The sequence below is a fragment of the Dermacentor silvarum genome, chromosome 3, assembly GCF_013339745.2.
Source record: "Dermacentor silvarum isolate Dsil-2018 chromosome 3, BIME_Dsil_1.4, whole genome shotgun sequence".
NCBI classification, from domain to species: Eukaryota; Metazoa; Arthropoda; class Arachnida; order Ixodida; family Ixodidae; genus Dermacentor; species Dermacentor silvarum.
Window position 1 is genome coordinate 69,204,532 of NC_051156.1, and position 22,999 is coordinate 69,227,530.

A 22,999-nucleotide genomic window follows, 5' to 3' on the forward strand; every position below is an offset into this window, starting at 1 on the left:
TTACTTGAATTAATGTACGCGTGTTGGTATTCATGAGGCCACTAAATGTAGAGACGACGAAGAAGACGGAGAAGAAAATGCGGAGACGACGACGAAGTTTTCGTGCTCGGTTGGTGGTTTCTTCTGGTGCTGAAGTTTTTCTCTATTTATGTGCTTTTCGTGCATCAGTAACCAGCAACGACGTTTGTGCTGAACCCTGAGGACTCCTACTCTGCTGGGAGATCCTCCCCGCAGAGCTTGTCATGGAAGAGATGGCCATGGACTCGTCTGGTGGCCAGCTCAGACCGCCGGCGGCTCGGAAGAGACTCAGTTCTTCAGTAGGATCCGACGCTGCTGATTCTGAGCTTTCTGACTCAAGGTCGGAAGATTCAGATGTTTTCATACCTGCCAAGCACCGCCGTTCGAGACGGATGTCTCCGGCATCGTCCTCAAGCGAAGCAACCATCATATACGGCAGCATCGTGACTACGACAGTAGCCTTCATGCCCGTCGACGCGATGGTAAGCCTGAATGCTATCTCCCGACAGAAACTCAATGATTTCTTCTTCAAACTTGCTCCTGGACTAATCCAAGAAGTTCGCGTGAACCCCTGGAAAAATGTCATAGCCGTTGACACAACAGATGATAAGATGGTGCAAACTCTGCTTGGTTTGTCTGAAATTTGTGGTGTCCGCACGCGGCCCTACATACCACAGGGTGCGGATATTGCAGCTGGTGTCGTCACTGATGTTGACTTGGATCTCAAAGACGATATTTTTAAGAGCATGATCGTTTGCACACCACCATGCAAAATAATTAGTGTTCGTAGGTTGGGCTCGTCAAAGTGTATGAAAATATTATTTGCCGGTGGAAAGCTGCCTAGTCACATAAAGGCTGGACTTGTGCGCTATCCTGTTCGCCCCTTCGTACCACGGCCCTTACAATGCCATAAATGCCTTAAGATTGGTCATGTTCAGGGCTTCTGCACCAAAGATCTGGTCTGTGCCAAATGCGGTGGGAATCACCATGTAGATGCTTGCGAAAGTCAGACATATCAGTGCCCTAACTGTAAAGGCGAACATTTGGCAACGGATAAAGGATGTCCCTCATTGAAGGACGTACAAAAGGCACTAAAAGAGAAAGCCAAAAAGAAGGCAGCAGGAGGTGCAAGTACGCGTGTCCGTAGTGCTGGTCCAGCGATTGGAAATGCCTCGACTAAGCAAAAAACAGTGCGTTCAAGGAATGACAAACAAACAACGCATCGAAAAGAAGGGGGGCGGACCTTCAACCTCTCGGAGTCATCGTGGCCAGCGCTGCCATCGAAATCGTCGGAACAAGTCACTACAAAGACAGCGACCACAGTGGAGAACACTGGAAACACCGTGCATAAACCGGTCACAGCCAATGACGAGGCGCAACTTGTCAATCTTCTGAAGATGCTTGTCAGCGTCATCAGGTCTCTAATCGCCGGTCGTCAGACACCAGCAGCATCAGCAGCAGCGCAACTTTTGGAGGTCCTCGTTCCAGTCCTCGACGGCCTTCAATAGACGTGTTACTGGAAACAATCTTATCAGTCGTCAGCAGCCTCGCCCCTTTGTGCTGCAATGGAATGTCAGGTCGCTGCGACCGCGACACGCTGATCTAGTTCTTCGGCTCATCGCTATGAAGACTCCACCAGATGTTATAGCGCTTCAGGAAACTAACGTAAGGAAAGACGAATATCGACTGCCAGGCTTCATGGGTGTCCACAGTAACACACGGTGCGCGGAACCAACCTGTGGCTCTTTCCAGTGTGTGGACACGACGCATACGCGCAATGCTTCAAAAGCATCAGTGTACGTACGTGCTGACTTAGATTTCACGGTTCTTGACACTGATGACATCTGTGATGATGAGTTTGAGTGCACAGGTGTTACTGTGAGCCTCAAGGGTGTGACTACGACGGTGGCAAGCATTTACATTCGGCCTACACGTTCTTCAGATACCTCACTACTTGAGTGCTTAGTGTCTCGGTGTGGTGCGTCGTTTGTGTTATGCGGAGATTTTAATGCTCATCATCCGCGATGGTGTAGCCGCCCCCAAGACAATCGTGGCGCAGAAATGAACGAGCTTATTATCAAGAATGATCTGAAATTACTGAATGACGGTTCACCTACATTTATAGGTAGAGGAAAGGAGCATTCCACTATAGACCTTGCGATTTCAACGAGAGATGTGTGCTTAGCCTGGTCATGCGAAGCTGACCCGTGGGGCTCAGATCATCTGCCCATTTGGTTAACACCAACACATACTGCGGGCCGAGAGACTACCGTCTATACAGTGACAAACTGGGATAAGTTCCGTCAGCTTATCTCAGAGGCACCATCTCAAGACAGTCTGTTCAATCGGGTGAGTGAGTGTTTACGACAAGCTACAATACAACGACGACGAAGTATCGGCAAACCAAACCCCGATCTTAAGCTTTTGCGGCTCCGCGCATGTCGACGCCGCGCTTATAGGCGGGCACAGCGCTCTAAACGACGCACCGACTGGACTTTGTATAACCGCATTGATGCAGCCATTCGGCGGCATACAAAACAGCTTCGTCGCAAGAGCTGGGCCGCCTTATGCAGTTCGCTGCATACTGGAAGTGGTTTTGGAAATGTGTGGCGCATACTAAAGGCTCTCCGCACTCCCGAAATCTGCAAGAACCCTACGGCTGCTTTGTGTATAGCGACTGGCCATTCACCAAAAGTTCTAGCGGAGGCATTTGCAGACCTTTTCGGCTCTCCTATGTCCGGTGACACCACAAATGCCGACCTTTCTTGTTTGACAAGTCAGAGTACCATGACTGCTTTATACGGTCCAGCGTGCCAGATGGACGAGGCAGACTTCACTCTTGAGGAGCTACGACACGCACTCAGCCTCTCCAAACGCCGCACTGCCCCAGGTGAAGACGGTGTGACGTATCAAGCATTACGGAACATTGATAACAGTTTTCATGACCGTATACTGGACGAGTATAATGAGGTATGGAGAACTGGTGTAATCCCTGCTGAGTGGAAATCGTCCGTGATAATACCAATTTTAAAGCCCGGGCGCCCTGCACGACACCTCAAGTCCTACCGGCCGATATCCCTAACATCAAATGTCATCAAGTTAATGGAGCGAATGGTCCTGTTTCGTCTAGAAGACAGGCTAGAGAAGCTAAACTTTTTCCCTGATGTGATGAGCGGTTTTCGTCACCGCCGTTCAGCTCTGGACAGCATTTCAGACCTTGTCTCAACGCTTGAATGTGCTAAAGGAAACAAGCATTCCGCCTACATGCTCTTCCTAGACGTAAAGCAAGCTTTCGACTCGGTTCCGCATCAGGCGATTATTTTCGCTCTTGCAACCGCGGGAATTTCGGGTCGTCTGCTTCGCTTCGTGTGCAATTTCCTATCGGAGCGTCGGATGAAAGTGCGTGTTGGAGCAATAACAAGTGAATCCCGCACTGTTAAGTGCGGTGTCCCACAGGGCAGCGTTTTATCGCCGCTTCTGTTTAACACAGTACTCGCCGCGCTTCCAAGTCGCTTGCCTCGAGACAGTGACCTCCCTGTGAGCATAGCTATCTATGCAGATGATATTGCTCTGTGGATAAGCGGCCCTTCGCACCTTGGCCCGCGGCTTCGTGCAAGCTTGCAAAGAGCTCTGAATGCGACTTCGGAGTACTTGGGTGAAGTTGGCCTGCAGATATCACCTGCTAAGTCGGCTGCAATAGCATACCACCCTAAACAGCGCGCTCGTCGAACAATGAGCCGACTGTACCTTGACGAAACGCCGATAAGCTGGGTGCGACAACACCGTTATTTGGGCTTAATTGTGGATGATCGCATCTCTTGGCGTCCTGCCATTAAATTCGTACGACACAAATCGCAGTCCATCCTTAAGTATGTGGCCGCCTTGACTGCTAGAGGTGCTGGCTGTGACCAAACAACGGCTCTGCAGGTGTACCAATCATCTGTACTCTCAGGCATGATGTATGCGTTGCCATTCCTGAACGTCCCACCTAGTTTGATGGCCCAACTGGAACGTGATCATCGCGTTGCCCTTCGAATAATGCTGGGATTACCTCGTGAGGCGCAATCAGTTCCATTACTTACTGAAGCTCACCATTTACCTCTAAGGCTACAAGCAGACCAGAGAGCTCTATTTCATATAGAGCGTCTGCACCGCGCATTGAATGGTCAAATGCTCCTTGATCGTCTGATTCACCGCCCGTTTTCTCGCATTGGAAAAATGGCAGCATTATTTATGAACATTACTGACATTTCTGAACATGATGCTTCAGTTACGCCTTCGCCGCCGCAAGACATCACCAAACACGTGCTGCCCATTTACCTTACAATCCCTGACATACACAAAAAGTCTGATATGCCTGTTTCGGCCATATTCCAATTGGCTCAGTCGCACATGTTCGAGAAATTTCCAGATTACCTTCAAGTATTTACAGATGCATCTGTGCACAGTGACGGTCAAGGCGCCTCTGCAGCTTTTTTCTGCCCTTCAACTCAAGTACGACGTATATTTCATATACCCCACCCAGCCTCGTCAACAACTGCGGAGCTAGCAGCGATTAATGTTGCACTGAAATACGTGCAAGAGGAGTTAACCACACCGCCGAAGATTGTCATATTTACGGACTCCCGCACTGCGCTTAGCAGATTACAACGCAGTCAGGTTGATTGCCCAATTGTGCGCAGCATTACTGACTCTGCCAACAAAATTTTATCACGTGGGGTATCTCTCGTTGCTCAATGGATACCTTCGCATGTAGGGATCGCCGGAAATGAAGAGGCTGATCGACTGGCTTCAACTTGCACTCGTAACGACTGTGCTTGCCCTGAAATTTTGTGCAAGCTTGATGACGCTCGCCTGCTGATTCGTCGCCACCTACTCAAGCAGCATCCAGACCAGCGCGTCGCAAATGGAACGTTCCCGCCGCGTGTTCGCGGTCGAGGCTTGCCTCGTCGCGCTAGAGCACAACTACTGAAGCTAAGGGTTGGCTGTGTTAATGTGCACGAACGTTTATACAGACAAGGACGTGTGACTAGTCCATCGTGTACGTCTTGCGGTGGCTGCGAGACACTTCAGCACCTGATATTGGAATGTCCCGCTTTCAGTGCGCAACGCAAATCACTAGTGAGGGACTACCATCTCCTTGGCCTGCGGTGCACGACTCTAGACGAATGTTTATACCCCAGTGGTTGTGCGTCTCGACGTGATCAAGCTCATCGTGCTCTCCTTACTTTTCTAGAAACAACGAACTTAGGGGCACGTTTGTAACCCCGCAAATATTTCTTTTATTTTACATTCTTTAGTAGCTTGACCTGCAGGGACGGGCCCTACTGTATGTTTTACTTTATTCGTTGAGATTTGTCATCTTGCTCTTCCTTTCCTCCTTCCTCCCCTCCTTCCTATCTTTCCTTCTATGTTTCTCTCGTCCTTTCCGAAGAGTAGGCAGGCGTTGTGCCCCTTCTGGTGGCAGTTGCCAGCCTTTGCTTCTCGCTTTCTCTTTCCTGTGTATATGTTTTCAAATCAAATAATAAATAATAATAATAAATGTACGTATGTTTGTAGTCATAGGCTACGTTCGCTATCTTTTTTTTTTCTTTTTTTCCTTTCCTCTTACAGAGAAAATGTATAAATTGAGTTTTGGGGGTCCGCAATCGCACTTTCAATGAAGGCCTGACCCCCGCCGAAATGTCGGAAATACATGTTAGCTTTTGGTGTTTTGTTTTTTACAGGCGCCCGCACTTTTTTCAATATATTTATATATATATATATATATATATATATATATATATATATATATATATATATATATATAATCCTTGAAGCACTTAAGTCTGCTTCACTTTTCCTTACGTGCATTCAGTGTAGCTTGACGTGCATCATTACATCATAATTATGAGCACGTGGTTCAGTTCGCCTAGACGCAAAGGCCGTTAACTTTTCATCCAACCTGTTTGATATTGCACAATTCAATTTTCTCGACTGAATTATTGCAAACCAATGAGTGCGGATGCCGGAATTTCATGAAAAAAAATCTATTTGCAACAGGCCAATGCTTTCTGTCTTTCTCGCCATGTATTCGACCAGGTTTCCGTGATTTAAACTATAACGCACTGAATAATAGATGTATGAGTGTTGGTTGTTGCAGGCGGCGGTGAGAGCCCTGCAAAAGTTGCCAACAATTGCTCCGTCTGAGCACCTGCTATCAAACGCGGTTGCGTCTGCATCCTGTCATATTCTGTATGGTGTCATAATAGGATCCGGTAACGCAAGGGACTTGACAGCAAGCGCCACTGGCTGCGCATGATTAATTCCATGTCGGCCCAGACGGTTCGCCATACACACTCCAAACCGTATCCCGAAAGAATTTTCGAAGGAGCGGAAACACCTCTCCCCTAAATACATTGTGTCTACGTCATCGTCGTTTGTGCACAGTATAGCTTTTGATGACACCGACCTTTATATGTTAGAGTGTCCTGATTTTGACACAGAACGTAAAGTAATAACATATGGACTAAAGCACAAGATGGACCCATACTCAAGAGCATGTGACACCGAAATAATAACTCTCCATCATTGACAACTTCGATACATATCATCCTTGCGCAACATTCGCCGTGTATGAATATGTTAAAGCCAAAAATGCAGATGTTTTCAGCCGGCAACATTCGATGCAGAAGCAGTGCATGTTAGCACTCTAACATTTCAGTTTTCAGCCCCCGTACGATGTAGCATGTAGCGCATGTTTTGTTTCCATAGCTGGACTAATGCAAGCGTTCGAATCTCTATCTCAAGGGCAGCAGATAAAGCACTTTTGAATGGTTCTTATTCAAGGTACGTGCGTGATTTTTTTTCCTTTTCTTAGGATTTTCGCGGTAAACGACGCAAAAGTGCGTCGTCTGTATTTTTAGCCGGCATCTGCAACGTCTATAAAATGATAACGTCATTACCATTCTTATAGTTTGTTCCTAAGCATCGTTAGTAGCCTGTATTTCGAGCACCCTGAACAATTGTATAGTGCACTAATGACCTTAATTGCCAGATTGCTGTAACAACTTCAATTAAGTACGCAAAAGATTGGTCTGGTGTGCCTGGTGAAGAGTATCTAGAGCTTTGTTAAGCTCCAAGAGCGTAGGACACAATCTCGGTGGTAGGACCGCTGGAAACGAGTTCATTCAAGAATACTTTATAGGCGCCATTGCTCAAAACTGTCTGGCTTGTCTAGGCACAAGAAATATAACCGCTAGTCTTTAGTCAGAGTGTCTCGGTTTCTTAACTGCCGCTATGCTGACGTCATGTGTATGTAAAGTGTCGGTAGAGTTCCTGTGCGACGTAGGCTCGAATCCATTTATATGGTGTTTCTTTTTTTTTTAAATAAGCCTTAGTGCAGCCCTGTTTAAATTAAGAACTATGCACATGTACTGAAATTTCGGATATGCGAATGACTACCCGCGTTTCCCATTGCGCAACACGTGCTTAAAAATGAAACATTCCAGATATGGTTATGATTGCGCCTGCAATTCATTGCAGTATTTCTTGGCCCAGCCACTGCAACGGAATAAATATTGAAATCACTTTATCAGCCGTACTGCAGCAAACGATGAACAGGGACATATTCTGGTCGAACAACTGTGTTTACAAATGCCTACTTGCTATGTGTATCAACCAGCTTACTCGTCTGTTTCCTACGAAATACACGGTTTTCGCGGTGTTGCATGCAATCATACCGGACATATCTTCTAACCTAGGTTCTTGTATAATACAACACATATGAAACATTAGTCAAATGCGTTTTCTGGAAAACTGCAAGGCGCGGTTATTATTACGTAAATAAATATGGCCCTTCAGCTACCTAGCAGATTTGGCCACCATAGAAAGGAGATGGTCTCATATCCGATACCCCGGCGACGGCTCGGATTGTCTATTGGAGATCCCAACATGGGACTCAATGTAGCAATGTGCTACGCTCAGGGCGATGCATGTTTCTGTTAAGTGGCAACAAATCGAAGCTATTTGCGTTCTCAGCGAACAGGACACCATTAGTCCTTTCTTTTAAACGGTAGTCCTACTCAACATCAGTGTGTTTGGCCTTTACCCAGTCAAACCATTCAGTTGACGTATTTCTTTAGATACTGAGCTATGTCAGTAACAAAATTTCGCTTGATATGTTCATGCAAATTAAAGAAACAGTGTTATAAAGCATGCACGTTTTCTTTACAGATGTCTGTTGTACAGAACACACGCCATAAACAATGCTATATTGCATGTAGAGATGATAACATTCGCCCGCAACAAGTTTCTCTCAGTCAGCCGTACGCGCTGTTATCACCCTGTGTTCTTAGGAAGGGGCTTTGGTCCAATGATCATGGTGTGATTCTTTTATGTATATACAAGTTTCAGGAAAGTATATATATATATATATATATATATATATAGACATACCTTTAATATATATTTATCCACGTAGTATACATATAGAGGTCCTTGTTACAAGCCTATTCTGTCTCTCTATTGTCTCTCTCTCTCTACTGAAGCACTTTGCCAAGGTTGTCTGAAGTAGACCTGCGGTGCGCAATTACAACTACACTGCTTGTTTGTAATGCACACCGCATTACAAGCACATCACTTGTAATGTTTCTTTTAACGCGTCTACTCAACGAATTCACAATGTTCGATTCAGGACTGCTAAGGGCGTCCTGGAGAACTTTACGACGATTACATTGACCTTACTTGCCGAAACACGTAAGAAGGTTTCATTTGCACCTATAACATCCTTACTGCACGGTCTGTAATTACGATACCGATACTCATTGAACATTCCGAATCTAATAGAACCAGAAGAGAGAAAAGCTTGCATGTGTACCAGGAATCTCTGTCATGACTAGCAATGAAATACGTAGTGACCGTAGCTCTGTCAGTCATTTCGTGGTTTTTTTTTTCTCGAAGAATGCACGGTGGAAGCTTGTCACACAACAAGGTATTTCGACAATATTTACACATAAAATCTGTGCACAAAAATAGCACGAGGTTTCTTGTTTTTCAGCCTCCAGTAATCTGATGAACTAGAAAGGCATTCAAGTGGTTCCATTAGGCAAGCATCAATTGATGCATGATATATGTACAGCAAGCAGTAATGGGTTGTTTTGTGGAGGAGAGCTGAGATTTGTCCCCCACATGAGTACATACTTAGAAGCAAAATGTGTTTTTACAGGCTATATTGCTGCTTTGCCCCATATTGTCACGAAGACTTCAGAAAACCAAAATGCTAGCAGTGTTACTAAAAACATAGCATGCAGCCTGCCATATTCCAAGCGCTATTGACTACAGCAGCCAAAACTTATTTAGTAAACGAAAAAGAGCTGCAGCTGTGCGACAATCTCCCAAACAGTACGCGCAGCAAAAGTTCCCACAAGAAGAAGCGCTCTAATATGATTCGTGTAACGTGTTGGGGTTACCAATTAGTCAGTCGAAAGCGAAATGATCAAAATGCTAACGAAACCTGTGGTATATTGAACTTCGAAAAAATGTGCTCCATTTTTCCATTAAAATTCCAGTGGCTTTCAATGGTCCGGGCATTTTGGCAAGTGTTCTGCTATTCGAATGCATTTCTGTGTGGCCACAAAATATAGCCATAGTTGCATGGTGTATCACGTGTGACACGCGCCAGCGCTTGCTCATAAAAATTGCAACTATGCGTCTTTTTTAGACAATTGGGCATTTCTGACCGAAACAAGTGCTTGTTACATGTTTTCATCAGGAAATGCAAACTCATTATCCAAGGGGTAAAAGGAAAACTGGCTGTAAATGGGGCAAACAACTCGGCCAAATACGGCAGTGGGTTTAAGTACAACCCACATGTCGCATTATTCGGAAGAAACAATATGGCCCAAAAAGCAATCCCTGCTCGAAAAGCTATCCGGCCGTTTCAAAAGGACAACGACAAGGCAGCCCTCTTTAGAAAGGTGCTGTATTATCATGTATTGTCGCCTAATCTTGCCGTGTCACGTACAGAAAAAAAAGGTTACGCAGCTTTCGCAATTAAGTGCAGCGTTATGGAAGTAGCGTTATAGATTCCTTATCAACAACACCACATGAAATCACTATAAAAACAATAAATATTCAATTAAATATGCTTGGCAGCCTACACGCATCTACGACAACGCCAGGTAAACGAATAATTCATTTGACATGTGACATGCGCTGCCTGACTTGCACAGCGTAAATTTTCCACTTCCGAGTTTCGACTGTGCTCAACCGGCTCGCAATTCCCACAGTAAGCAAATAGTCCACGCTGAGCTAGGTCATCGTTTCTCTTGGATAAAATTGTGCGTAATCAGGTGTACTCTTCGAAGAGTATCAAGTACAACACACGAGCACGTGAAAGACATCACTTTCAGCTTGAATGACTGCACAACGCACCGTGATTACAAAGTAATGAACTATAAAATAAAAATAAAAACAGTATCGTTTCTACCGTCGCCTACGCCTTCCCGAGCATTCATCGAGTTTAGTGCTCATAACGTTTCTGCCAAGTGGCCGCCCCGCTCTCCTTCAGTAACAGCAATCGTCTACGCCACAAACAGGGCAAGCGTGTATTGAATGCATGTCGTAGGCAGGTGATAGCGCCGGTGTTGCCGAGAACACCACGTACAGGTACAAAGATAACGCCGAAGTCTATCCGTAAGCAAACTGAGACGTGAAGTCTTTGTCTGAGCCGGTGAGAAAGTTCTTTCGTTTTCTCTCTCTCTCTCTCTCTCTCTCATCTCTCTCTCTCTATATATATATATATATATATATATAAGCCAGCACGAAGACGTGTACCTGCATGCGGAACATACGCAGGAACAATAGCACGATATGACTGCCAACGCTATCAAAACCGACCGCGTCATTTCCTTCTCACGCTAATAAAGCATAATAGAAACTGTGCGAGATGGTGTTATTTATCACAAGTCAGTTCGCCGCCTCTCGCACGCGGCACCTCTCGTGACACCACGTGCAGACGAAACGAAATGAACTCCGCAAGGTTCGCGGCGCATCTCGCCGTGTGCGAAAACACGGAGATCTCAAAGACGGCTGAAGAGTGATTTCGGAATACATAAAACGACGCCGCCTAGGATTCGTAATTCTGATCGCGGTCTACACGCGATCGGACATTATCTCTGAAGCTAATTACTCAAGCCCTCACATTAATGACCATTAATAGCGTTCGGCTATTTCGGTTTCAAGTTTGACACAATGCTAAGTGCAATTATTTCTGATGAGCCGTAAAGGTTCTTACTGGGGGCGACGCAGCACTCATCAAATTGTTCTTATATGCTATTTGGAGAAGACATTGTTTTTCGTGCTTTCGGTAGCATAGCCGACGAATGCACCAGGGGCAAGGGACACCTTGTAGAAAGGATAAATGCAGTAAGCAACGCGATCCTAACCATAGCACTAGTGCTGTGAAATTACCGTAAAAACTTCAAACATACTTTGAAGCATTCATTTAGCCTGAACACGCTTAATTGTGCCTAATTATACTTCGCGTAGTAGTGAGCCAGTCACTGTGATGACCACGGTTCCTTGAATGTGACTACGCATATATTATTCAAAAATGAGAGCTCACCTTTGCTTAGTACGCACACCTCTCTTTGGCAAAAAGTTCAAATATTTGAAAGTTGGACTGCCTGTGAAACATTTTTATACCAAATACTGGCATCCATCTGATACCAGTTTCATTTTTCAGTTGAAGCGTTATTTTTCGAAAGCAATAATGTTTGCCTATTTCCCCTGTATTTTTTTTGCTACAAATTAGGCATGGTGGCTGCATCGTATCTTTTTTTCAACATTAAGCAAGACGCTGAATGCTAACCATTGCTGAACCAGGAAATAACCAGAAGCGGCAACTACTACCGAGACGCATGTCGGCATATCAGATCTTCAACGTGCCTTGTTTGTGAGATTAAGCTCAAAGGACACGTTTAGCGATTTGTTCGACGGGCGGAGCATGGAGCCGGGTTTGTCGGCTCTGATAATGATTTTAACAGGAGTTGTAAGTTAGGGACTTCTTTTGGATTTCTGAGCATTCTCTATCGTCAAGAGGCCATATTAGGTACAAAATAAATTTCTTACACAGTGCCACACAACATGATGGAGCCTAAACATCAGCTCAGCTGTCTATTTCTGGTGCGCTGAACTTACGACGAAAGTGGAAGAATATCCAGTGGGGTGAACGACCCATCAGGTGGCGTTTCGTTAAAGTTGATGGTTATGCTAACAGAGACTGATAACCGGTGCGTGAAACGCGCTTTCTGGGGTGCCTACAGAACACCATAAGCGCTGAGCTGTAACCTTGGCTGCATTATGAGTTATTAGGAGGAGACGATTAAGGCCATGGACGTAAACAAAAACTAAAGTAAAAGCAAGTAGTGACGATGATTCACACCGCTAATCAATATGGACGATATTGCAGGAAGCAAGCATGATTAAACTGAAGCACGCTTTAGCAAAAGTGGCAGCTTAGGGATCATGCCGTGGTTAACATAAATATACAAAAAAGCGTGACGCGAGCATCAGTGCCTCTAAATGCGTAGAGAACGTAACCGCAACACATTTGGCAAAATAGTTTTGCGGATTCCCGCAAGGTGGAGTACGGTTCATGAAAGGGAAGAATTGTGACCACCGACTGTCGCACGAGGCTACATAGACAACCCATAGCAGTTACTTTGAAAGAAAGCTTCCTAGTTGAGGAAAAATTCTCCAGGGCGCAGGTCTTGACCAGCAGACCAACGTCTCTACGGAGCGATTGCTCTACCCACTCAGCTAACCAGGAGGATAGGAGATCGCAGAGCGAGCCCGAATTAATCGACAATGCGACGCACTGCGACACTTAATACGGCAAACCAGTTCTGCGGAAATCTGAATTTTCTTCACCGGCGATGCTTTCGATCTGAGGCGTAAACGAATGCAATAGAATGAGTGTATATTTTATAAATAAGAAAGGGTGTACAGTGGTAGGTCACAGTTGAGGCATGTTCCACATCAATAGCGCACTTTACGTAACGACGCGACTTGTGCCTCTTCGGATGCAAAAAAAAAAAGAGCCTGGAAACCCGAACGCTTCCAGTACAGAGAATAGCCAATATGCGGATCAGGTTAATGGGATCGCGAGTGCAGATGGGTTACATGCAGAAGTCTTCCCTGCGAAGTCAAAATGTTTGTTTTTATCCCTTATGAAATTGAACCTTTCACGAACAAAAATCTTTGCGAACAGCCGTAAGGGGACATATAATAGTTCACTCGTTACACCATGTAAAGACAGCATACCCATAACAAGAACATGCGATGCTGACGACATAAACGACAACAGCAACAACAACAACATCAACAAGGAACACTCTAATAGGAGGCTCTTTGGCACGATATCAGTATCGTGCGACGGTTCGTAACTTGCCACAAAATATGTATTTCCAAGAGCAATAGCATGTACGCCTGCACGGTCGACAATTCTGGCTGGAAACCTCGATAAAGAATAATGTACTTGTTCGGGCCGCTGTTTGATATAGCGGAATTAGAAGAGTGACAGAGATTCCTCTATCACAGACGCTGAGCCCCGTATTTGATCCCTTAAGCCATGGAAGGTGCCGTGGGGTTTACTAACGCAAACATATGCAAGAACTGCTGCTGCCCAATACTTCCACAACGTATTCTCCCAGCTTTTATATAACTCCTTGTGGCACCGACAGCCCTGCCTGACTTACCGTGTGACGGTAACATGACGGGGCTAAAACCTCTGCGCATGCTACTCGCAAATAGTTACACCACCCACTCAAAGAAGGTCCAAGAAGCCCGGCGATATGTTCGCCTCCTGAACGACTGCTAATACAGTGTCAGTGTGTATGTATCCATAACTTATCTAACTCAAGCAACGACATTTACTTCTTTCCACTGCCAAACCCCAGCTGGTTGAAGACACGGAACACTTTAGTATATGTGGCTACCGCATATTCTGTCCTATTGAGGTGTTGATCTGATATCACAGACCGATCGCGGACCACCTATACACTCGATGCTGCCTCGCAGCTTCAGTGCATGACCCACAAAAGATGATTTGGCAACAGCGGCTCATTTGCACCTCCCACTCACAAAAATATACTGCTTCTTTTCTTGCACTTCGCAGCTGCCCTTCCGTGTCCTGCGTCAGCAGAGTTCTAATAGAAAGAGCACAAGCAACAATACGTTGCTTGGCATTCGTTTCTATGCTACTACTTCCATAAGCCATCTCCCGAGGATTGCTGAATCACTTATTATAGGGGTGCTTCTGGTGCAACACCGCTATTCCTCATTAAATAAGTTTCGGTTTTTGAATAGTACATTCAGTTGGAGCACAAAATCAGTTACTTAAACGTGAAGAACTTCTACACCGTAACACGTATTACAATAAGGATCGCCACATGCATCGTGCAAACTAGTTCCAGTTGTCGAGGAAAAATACCGCAAATTTTTGTAATCATCAGTGTTCTGGGATTGCTTTTATCACGTTGATAACGCAAGTTCAGCGCCCTTCTCATCGCTTTTTGTTTTGTTTCGAATAAAAATTACACAAGCGAACTTTCGTGTAGCTTACCGAGAGCAGCGTTTTCACAGCTACTACCATGTTTGCAACTGCCTCGAACAACGCTCAGATCTAGTGCTAAGAATAAATTAAACAATAATGTGATTTCACACACAGCGATTCCAAAAATGCAGACGATGCGAAGAGCTAGTGATCGTACAGGAAATACTTTTTCCTTAATCACACTGCAAACAGCAATGGTAATAGGTCAACCTCAACGTATAGCTTTCTGATGCAAAACTGCAAAGGCAATGTTCTTCGTAAGAACGGTACTAACGCTGTCTGGAACGGCACGCCGCCTCATATTATTAAGGAACGTTGGTCCGACTTCACGTCATCCCCATCACGCACACATGCGAATTGCTAAAATTGTGACCTGCAATTCAGGCAATTTAGTGCTGCCTTTAGTATGATCATAAAGGCATGCAGTTTTCAGTCTCAGCGACACCGCTTTGAAGCATGCCGGAGAAAGAGAACGGTATCCTGAGTATGCACCGTAAGCTACTAGGAGTGCTTATGAGTCGAGTGGCTTCAGAGAAAACACACAACCTTGTTCCCAGCAAGCCGTCAAGCTTCTTTCTTTTCCCTCATGCCCACTCCGCTGTCTCCATGCGCAGGAGTGGGTACCAGGGCTCCAGAATCACCAAAACTCCCTAACGCCGCTATCGAACGACCCAATACTCCCCAGAATTGTGATATCCAATTACCCCGCATGACATATGGGAAGATACGAGCGGTTAAATAGGATTCTATATATTTCATATGACATCATTTAACATGGCAGTTATGGAGGCATATGAATTTTTTTTTTGTGGAAGCGTGCGTAGGGTGCGATTTCTATGTCATTAACGCCTTCTCTGCAATCTTTTCAGAAGGGTTTCGTGAGCGCGCGGGTAACAGATCCCTCTTACGTAGGAGGAAGATTGGTGTATTCGGGCCCTGGTGGTTGAGTGCTAGAATGTAGGAATGAACAAGGCTATGTCGCTATAGTGGCCGAAACTGAGTCTTTCACAACTTCTACACTTGCCATCGACAAACGAAACTTTCATCTATCGGTCTACTCACTGCCGCATCTTTCACATTGCAGTATTTCAGAACAAAAACGACCCTCATTCGCGGCACTACACCACCAGTCTCCACTCGCACTTATCCAGGCTGACACGAAAGGTGATGTTCATCTACAACTATGGATGGGCATTTGTTAGCCATGCTCCGTAAATGCGATGGTCCTGCCCAGTTTTGTCCACACACAAGCAGGCATTAATAGGCCTGCTACACTTGGACAATTCTTTTTAAAACACTGCGACGTCGCAGCATAGATGTCCTTGGTTGCACGTCGGTGAGAAGTTGCCATGAGCACTCTCTGCCCCGGTATTTTGATGCAAGCGCGAGTCCCATGGCTTTCCTATGGCGCCTTCGCTTTCCCGGTCACCTTGTAGCTGCTAGTTCCTCGGGAGAGCCACGAGACCTGCAACGGCTCTCCGGCAGCTGCGGGGCGACGTAGAAGGTGCGCAACAGCTTCCACTGTGCTCGGCTCTGGACATTAACGCCTCTCCTCTTTGCTCACACAGTGAATGCCCTGCGAAGAGAAGAAAAATAATAGAAGCCTTTGAGCAAAGATACAGAATCGCCAGCAACAACACACGTGAGAAAGCGTATAGTAAGCAAATAACAGAAAAAAGAACACAGATTGACGTAGCCGTTTCGCACCTGTACATTGAAGAAAGCGGGAGTTGCACAGCAGCCGTAATGCATTAAAAGCTTGTCGCAATGAACCTAGCTCATCCACGTAATGCACCGACATAAACTGCACACGTTTAGCTAAGCAGCATTCTTACAGTGACGTTTAATGGAAACTACACGACGCTGTGAGGCATAAAGCGTAAAATACGCGATAATTTCTCTAAAGGAGTGTGTTCGCCACTGTCTCCGTTATGCGGAATGACCATTCGCACAAAGGTCTCGCTTTACCTAAATTTCCTCTAACCATTGCGCAATACACTGTTCCAATCAATCGCTAAGCATCTGTGTTATATTAAAGAAACGCTTTTCAGCGAAGTTTGAGGCATTCGACAATACCGGCAATTAAGCAGCACCGCATCAGTGGACACCATCACCCGAGAAAAAAATTGGCATCTTTTGGGACCTCTCTTGTCTCCCCCCCCCCCCCCCCCAATAATTATTGTACATCTCGAATGGAATTCCGTTGCTTAATGCAGCGTTTTCGGTACATTCAGGTTACGAACGGCATCCGCGTATCAACGTGGCATGGCGTTCCTGACAGGAAAGTATCAGGCACGCAGCGTTGAAGCAAGAAGATTCTCGCAAGATAGATGATGATAATTATTGCGTGACATGACAAGCACGAAAGCTTGCAAACTGTTTTCTAGAGTTCAGCTGCTATTTGACAATACGGCACAAGGAGTCAGGCCTCCTTGCAGAAGAGAACTGCCGCTCTATGGCTACAGGTACTCACTGCTCGCTCAATCCATGCATAAAATGTGGGACATGCAGTCACAAAGAAATTTCTCACATCGCAGTTGATGCTTTGTTTAAGAGGCCACTCTCAATGAAGCGTTTGCGATTTATATACAAGTGGGCAGGATAAACTATTTAGCCCCTTGAAGCTTTCTAAAGAACACCTGATTACCTTGACAAAAAATACTTAATTCTGGAAGATGTCGAGTGCAAATTTTTTACATTACTTTGGCAACGAAGCTCTGCACAAAATTTACCAAAATTGATAAAGGTAGAAGAAAACACAACACTAATATCGGCCGACATGTGCGTTTGCGAGAACAACACCACCGCATCTTTTCCGAGTGTTCCTAACGGCTAGGATAATGCGTTATTGTTTATTTTATGTCATGCGTTGCCGATCATTACTACAAGTTGTAATCTTGGTTGTTGATTTGTAGACACTATCCGGCCTTACAACTCGAAAAATATTTCACGACTTCCATCTTAGATCTCCCCTCAGCTATATCTAAATTTACCTTCTATTTTGAGTATAATTTAATTCAACTTGGCTAACAAGGAAATATGTGCTGTTGCTGATGCTTCCTAATAATGGAACTCATTCTATTGGTGCCGGAAGGGCCGGCGATTAACTTACCACTTTCGACAAAAAGAAAAGAAATAACTCATGTAATGACTTTACCACAGCTGCACGTGTCAAACGACAGACGCTAAGCAAATACAGAACTGTTCACTTCGACAAATTTCATACCTGTCGCATGTTGAAGAAACAACATGCCGCTATTATTGACATATTATCATGATCTAGAGAACAAACTATTCTGCGCTAAGCGGGTTAAGCATCTGATGCATGCAGATTCCATGTTTTGCATTCCACTCACAGGTGCCTTTCACCAAAAGTTGGGTGAATCGGCGTCATCTACTGCACTAATTGAACAGGAGAAAAAGAGAAAGACAGGAAGGTTAGCCATGGTAAGTACTGGCTGGCTACCCTGTGCTACGGAAAGGGGTAAAGGACATTAAAGGTAATAGAACGGATAACAAATAAAGAGCGGCTGCTATAGGCTGTCGTTATATACGAAAAACTCTTCGAAGGCAGTTCGTTGAGTGAAAGACACGGTTTCAATTTTCTTCAGCAGTTACGGTGCAGGGCCCGAGCTCAGAAAATGTTCTTAAGCTAACATTCTTCTTAAGAGCTAATTACAGCCAATCCTGACGTCGGTCGCATTATTAGCGAAGGCCGCCAGGCAATGGCGAACCGCTCTTACGAAGAGCTTTGTGAATTCGGCCGCAGTTTCACAGTGTAAAATAAACGAAAAGCAGCCATACGTAGGCACCAACTGCCACGTGGTCATCAAATTGAAGTCATCTTTGCAGCGTGTTCTTCTACATACGGTAGGTGGCAACGTATACTTCGCTTTGATGCAATCATTATTACTCTTAACAGCAACGGTAGTAGTGAATGCCCAGATATAGAACGCTAAAGTAGTGTAGTCAGTAGATGGCCAGCGGAGTGGACCTCCTTTCTCCGAATGCCTCTATTCCCCCGCCCCCGTCCCCATCGCGTGGAAACGTTATAAACCAATTCGAGAACACCGTGATACATGTAGCAGCATTGAAAACTGACGTGAACGTAAGAACGAGCGAACGACTAAGAGAATTGAGAGCACGCTGTCACGTATATCATAGGTGCGGAATATCGCCAAGAGAAGTAAAGGTCGAGTGGTTATTGCCGGAAATATCCAACTGGCCTTTACCTTTTCTATGTGGTGCTGCACGGGCCCTTCCCTTCAATTTAAGTGTATGGTGCGCGCAGCAGCGTTGTCTTCCGCGTACTGGTTTTGATATTTTGTTAGTCGGCGCAAGGCATGGAAAAGATAAAATTTTGGGAAGCTGCCACGGAGTGGCTATGGCGCCAGAATGACGGAGCAGGAAGGAAACGCACCGACTGCAGCGCAGCGGGCGATGAATCGCACACCTGCTCTGCTTCCGCTGAAAGACACGGTGGTGGCAGGAAGAAGACGCCGTAACGAGCGGGGTGTTCCTTCGGGGGCGGGGTTTGTCGCTCGCATGAAGGTGCTTTTGCTCGAAAGAAGATGGCCTCAGTGGGCCGAACAAAGCTTGGTTGCGGTGCGAATGGCGGGCGTGCGTGGACCACGTGGCGGTTCGCTTTCCGAATCGTCTAACCTTGAATAAAATGTGCGAACGGGGCGAAAAATACAACTGGCGGAAATGAAGTCAAGGAAGCGTGTTTGTCAGAGGCAGCTTGCGAGAGTGACGCCAGCGAGCGAAATGAAAGCTCTTCACGAAATGTGGCGTCCTTGCGCGGCTTCATTCTAAAGGATCGACAATGCACAGTTGCGCCACGTGGATCGCCGTGTCGCGAAAAACAACAACAACGAAGTGCGTTTGTATTCATACCGCATAGAAACATCTCGAAAGGATAAACCATGGACACATACGTGGCGTGTGCGTGCTCTGGAAAAAAGCACAACGGCCAAAGGCGTGCGGAAAGCTAAGTGGGCCCGGGCCTGCTGCACCATCGCGTCTTGTGCAGTGAACGACGGCGTACCAGCTCAACGGGCGGGCGCCGAGGGCGGCGAGTTCTAGCGCGGCCGTAGTAGTACTCATGTTGTCCCATACTGAGCTGAGCTCCCGTACCTTAAGATGACAAGACCCGTACGCAAAACCCTGTATTCTGTGCACGTCGCTGCCCAAAATCAGAACAGTGTGGCCATGCATATTATAAGGAACCGCTTTATTCCAGCCGAGCTCGTGCTGCCATGCGAAGATGAAGCTTGTAGCTCATGATGATATATACAGATGAGGGTTCAATGAATGATGACATGTAGAGATGATGAAGATGAAAGTCAGGGCATCTGTTGGGCTCACAATATAGATAGATGAAACCACATGTCCCAAGCCGACCTACTAGAAAACATCAAAAGACTTTTAAATCTAAATTCCAAATTCATACCCAAGGGCTCCTGCTCTGATTACAATATGGACACAATCGTTACAGCAACCCCAAATAACCGTCACGCGACTCTCACGATAAACACTTTACTGTTATAGAAATAAAACACGCAGCTTATCGCAGACTGCTCGTAAAATTGAAGTACACGAACGGACACGAGACCAATTTTTTACCTTCACCCCTCTCAAAAGACGTAAAGTTGGGTCCGTGCAGCGCCGAGCGAAACACATTACTTGCCTACGCAGCGTGCTCTATACTTATGACTCCCCTTAAAGGGGCAATAAAAAGGAAGGTGATTTGGCTGTACTACAAACTACCCTTCTACAATACAAAAATAGCCCCTCTTGCCGTAAGAATAGCTTTTGCGAGCCCGAAAAAATCGAAAAATGTAAAGGACAGCTGGCAGCACCGCCATGCAGTGGCGGCTGGCTATAGCTCGCCATGGCGTCACGAATTATAACGGCGGGCTCTGCTCAGGCCTGTTCACCTTTTTATCGGTACAAATCGATACCAATACACAATGTATGCTAAAAGAACTAAATGAAGAACTTGATATGTTTCGATGCCCATGACGGCCAAAATTGGAAAATCTAGATTGAAATCTATGGCGACACACTCACCAAGCTGCGCTGGGGTATCAGCGGGAAAGAAAAAAAAGTGACGCATTTACGTTATTATTTATTAATGTTTTGGAAGAATGGTTTATCAGTCTATACTGACGTAATGCTTCTCCTTCGATAACCTGCCTTACGCTGCACCCACTCAGATCCCCCGCAACAAGCAAACACGTCAGTGAAAGCAAGCATTACTCCACTACCTAAACGAGAAGTATTGGTTCGAGGAATGGACTCGCGATCATCCCCTAGATGACGAATTCGCGGCGCCCGCTACAAGCCCCCAAGGACACAGCAGACAGCACCAATAATTTAAACGAATGTCTCATATTTCTTTTTATTTTTTTGCCGCCAGAACTGCGATCTAATTATGATTCACGCTCTAGGGGTGGACTGCGGATGAAATTCGATCTTCCTGGGGATCTTTAACTTGCACCTTAGTCTTGGTACATGGGCGTTCCTGCATTTGACCACAACCGAAATGCAGCCGCTGCGACCGCGATCGAACCCATCCCTCGAGCACTGTGGCGCAAGGTCATATGCGAGTGGTCTACCGCGATGGCCCAATATCAGTGCGGTAACCGTACGTGAACAACGGTACACGATACTATCTGATCATAATACTACCTAACTATCAATCGCGGTGCCGGCAATCCTAACAGCAATAAACGTTTTCTATCACAACATCTCCACAGACATCAAGGCGTCTACGCTGTCAATCACTCCAGCAACTGGAAACCGAGCCCAACAACCGTGGTTTTGACTACATTAGCCTGACAACCTTAGCGTCAGAGAATACCTTGGAAGGAAACGTGTGCACTTACGTAGCGTCAAAACTAAACAATCTATCAGATATTTTACAGTCCCTACGCCTTAATGTTATCGTTCATTTGGCTATAAAAAAACATGGGACTGACAAGTCGCTGGCGTAATCCAGTGTGGGATAATCAACGCTGAACCGACACACGAAATAATTAACGAACACTAATTAGTGATATTGCTAGGTTTTCGATCACGGGACTGGGTCGGTTGGGTCGAGTTCACATCTGATTATTTGACACCATTTCTATACCTTTGGTATTTCTCAAGGCGGGAAACTAAAACTGCATAAATACCTGCTAGTTAAAAATGGCCGTCAGAAAAGATAAACGGACAGCTTCACCTCGCCATTTATATTCGCTTCTTTATCTCGCACAAGATTCTCATTAGCTCGCTTGTTTATCTCAAGCCTCAAATCATAATAATTTTGTTTTTTCCTGCGCGGCATCAAGAAAAGCTGCTACGCTTTTATTGCATAGAGAGTATGCAGATAAGCGTACACTATCATTTATTTTACTTTTTCTGCAAAGAGTGTGGCTCACCGTAGGCGCATACGAGTTACAAGCCTGGAAAGTTTGTCGGAAAAGTAGAATTATCGCTTGTTTGTAACGTAACAACTTGCGAGAACTGGTGTTTTAGGTGTTGCTTTTTCATTTGCTAGCACAAGTAAACTTTCAAGGGACCCTAACGAGAAACAATGATTCACTTTATAATGATAAACTAAACACGCAGAAATTTGTTTTCGTTAAGTTTTTGGTGAAACTTCGATTCAAAAGAGAAAAATACTAAACGCAGAACTAGACGTTTATTTATTGAATTTCATGCTGAAACCTCGGCGCCGCAATGTCACTGTGACGTCACAGACTTTAATTTATTTTCGCGTATGTGGCCCGTTTGGCATTGTCAAAGTTCTTCAAACTTACTAAATTTTCAGTGCTCGAGTGCTTTAGAATACACTGCAGTCCATCTTCGTCGAGAGGATAGCCATAGGCCCCAGTGAAGGCTATGCGAATCAATGAGGACACAGCACGCTGGTGCCGGATTTTTAAGGCGGCCGTCGCCAAACCTATTATTTTGCAGGGACGGCAATGACTTCCTTCTGAGCCATCGCTGTTCTTTACTACAGTTTCACCATATACGCCGAATTTGTCTTCGATAGATCTGCACGCTAAATGTTCGAATTGGACCTCTGTTCCTTAATACGTGTTGTCGGTGCCTCATTTCAGATGAAATGGTCCAACGTTCCAGCTGTGTTCATAGCTTCGTCAGTCACAGCGGCTCTTCCGTGCGTGGTCGCTCCCGCTCACCACAGCTACGGCAACAGCCTGTAACCTTTTCGATCTGAACGTAGCGTGAGGCACCACGTCCCGACTCTGTGTTGTTCCATTTAAGCCTCCATGGAGCCCTGTTGCGCTTCCGTTTATTGTTACCCTGTCTGTATCTTAATTATATTCAAGTTACCGCTAGATGACATCAAGCCGCCGAGACATTACGACTGGA

The 22,999-nt window shown here is 45.5% G+C and overlaps 1 protein-coding gene across 1 annotated transcript in view; it reads right to left on the minus strand.

Annotated features, from left to right (window-relative positions):
* Positions 1-10,821: 10,821 nt before the first annotated feature.
* LOC119445486 (beta-3 adrenergic receptor-like) overlaps positions 10,822-22,999 on the minus strand; it is a 190,267-nt gene continuing 178,089 nt past the window's right edge. The window contains exon 4 of the mRNA XM_037709769.2: positions 10,822-16,190. Within this exon, the coding sequence (XP_037565697.1) occupies positions 16,175-16,190 (16 nt within the window). The 3' untranslated portion in view covers positions 10,822-16,174. The remainder of the gene's footprint in view (positions 16,191-22,999) is intronic.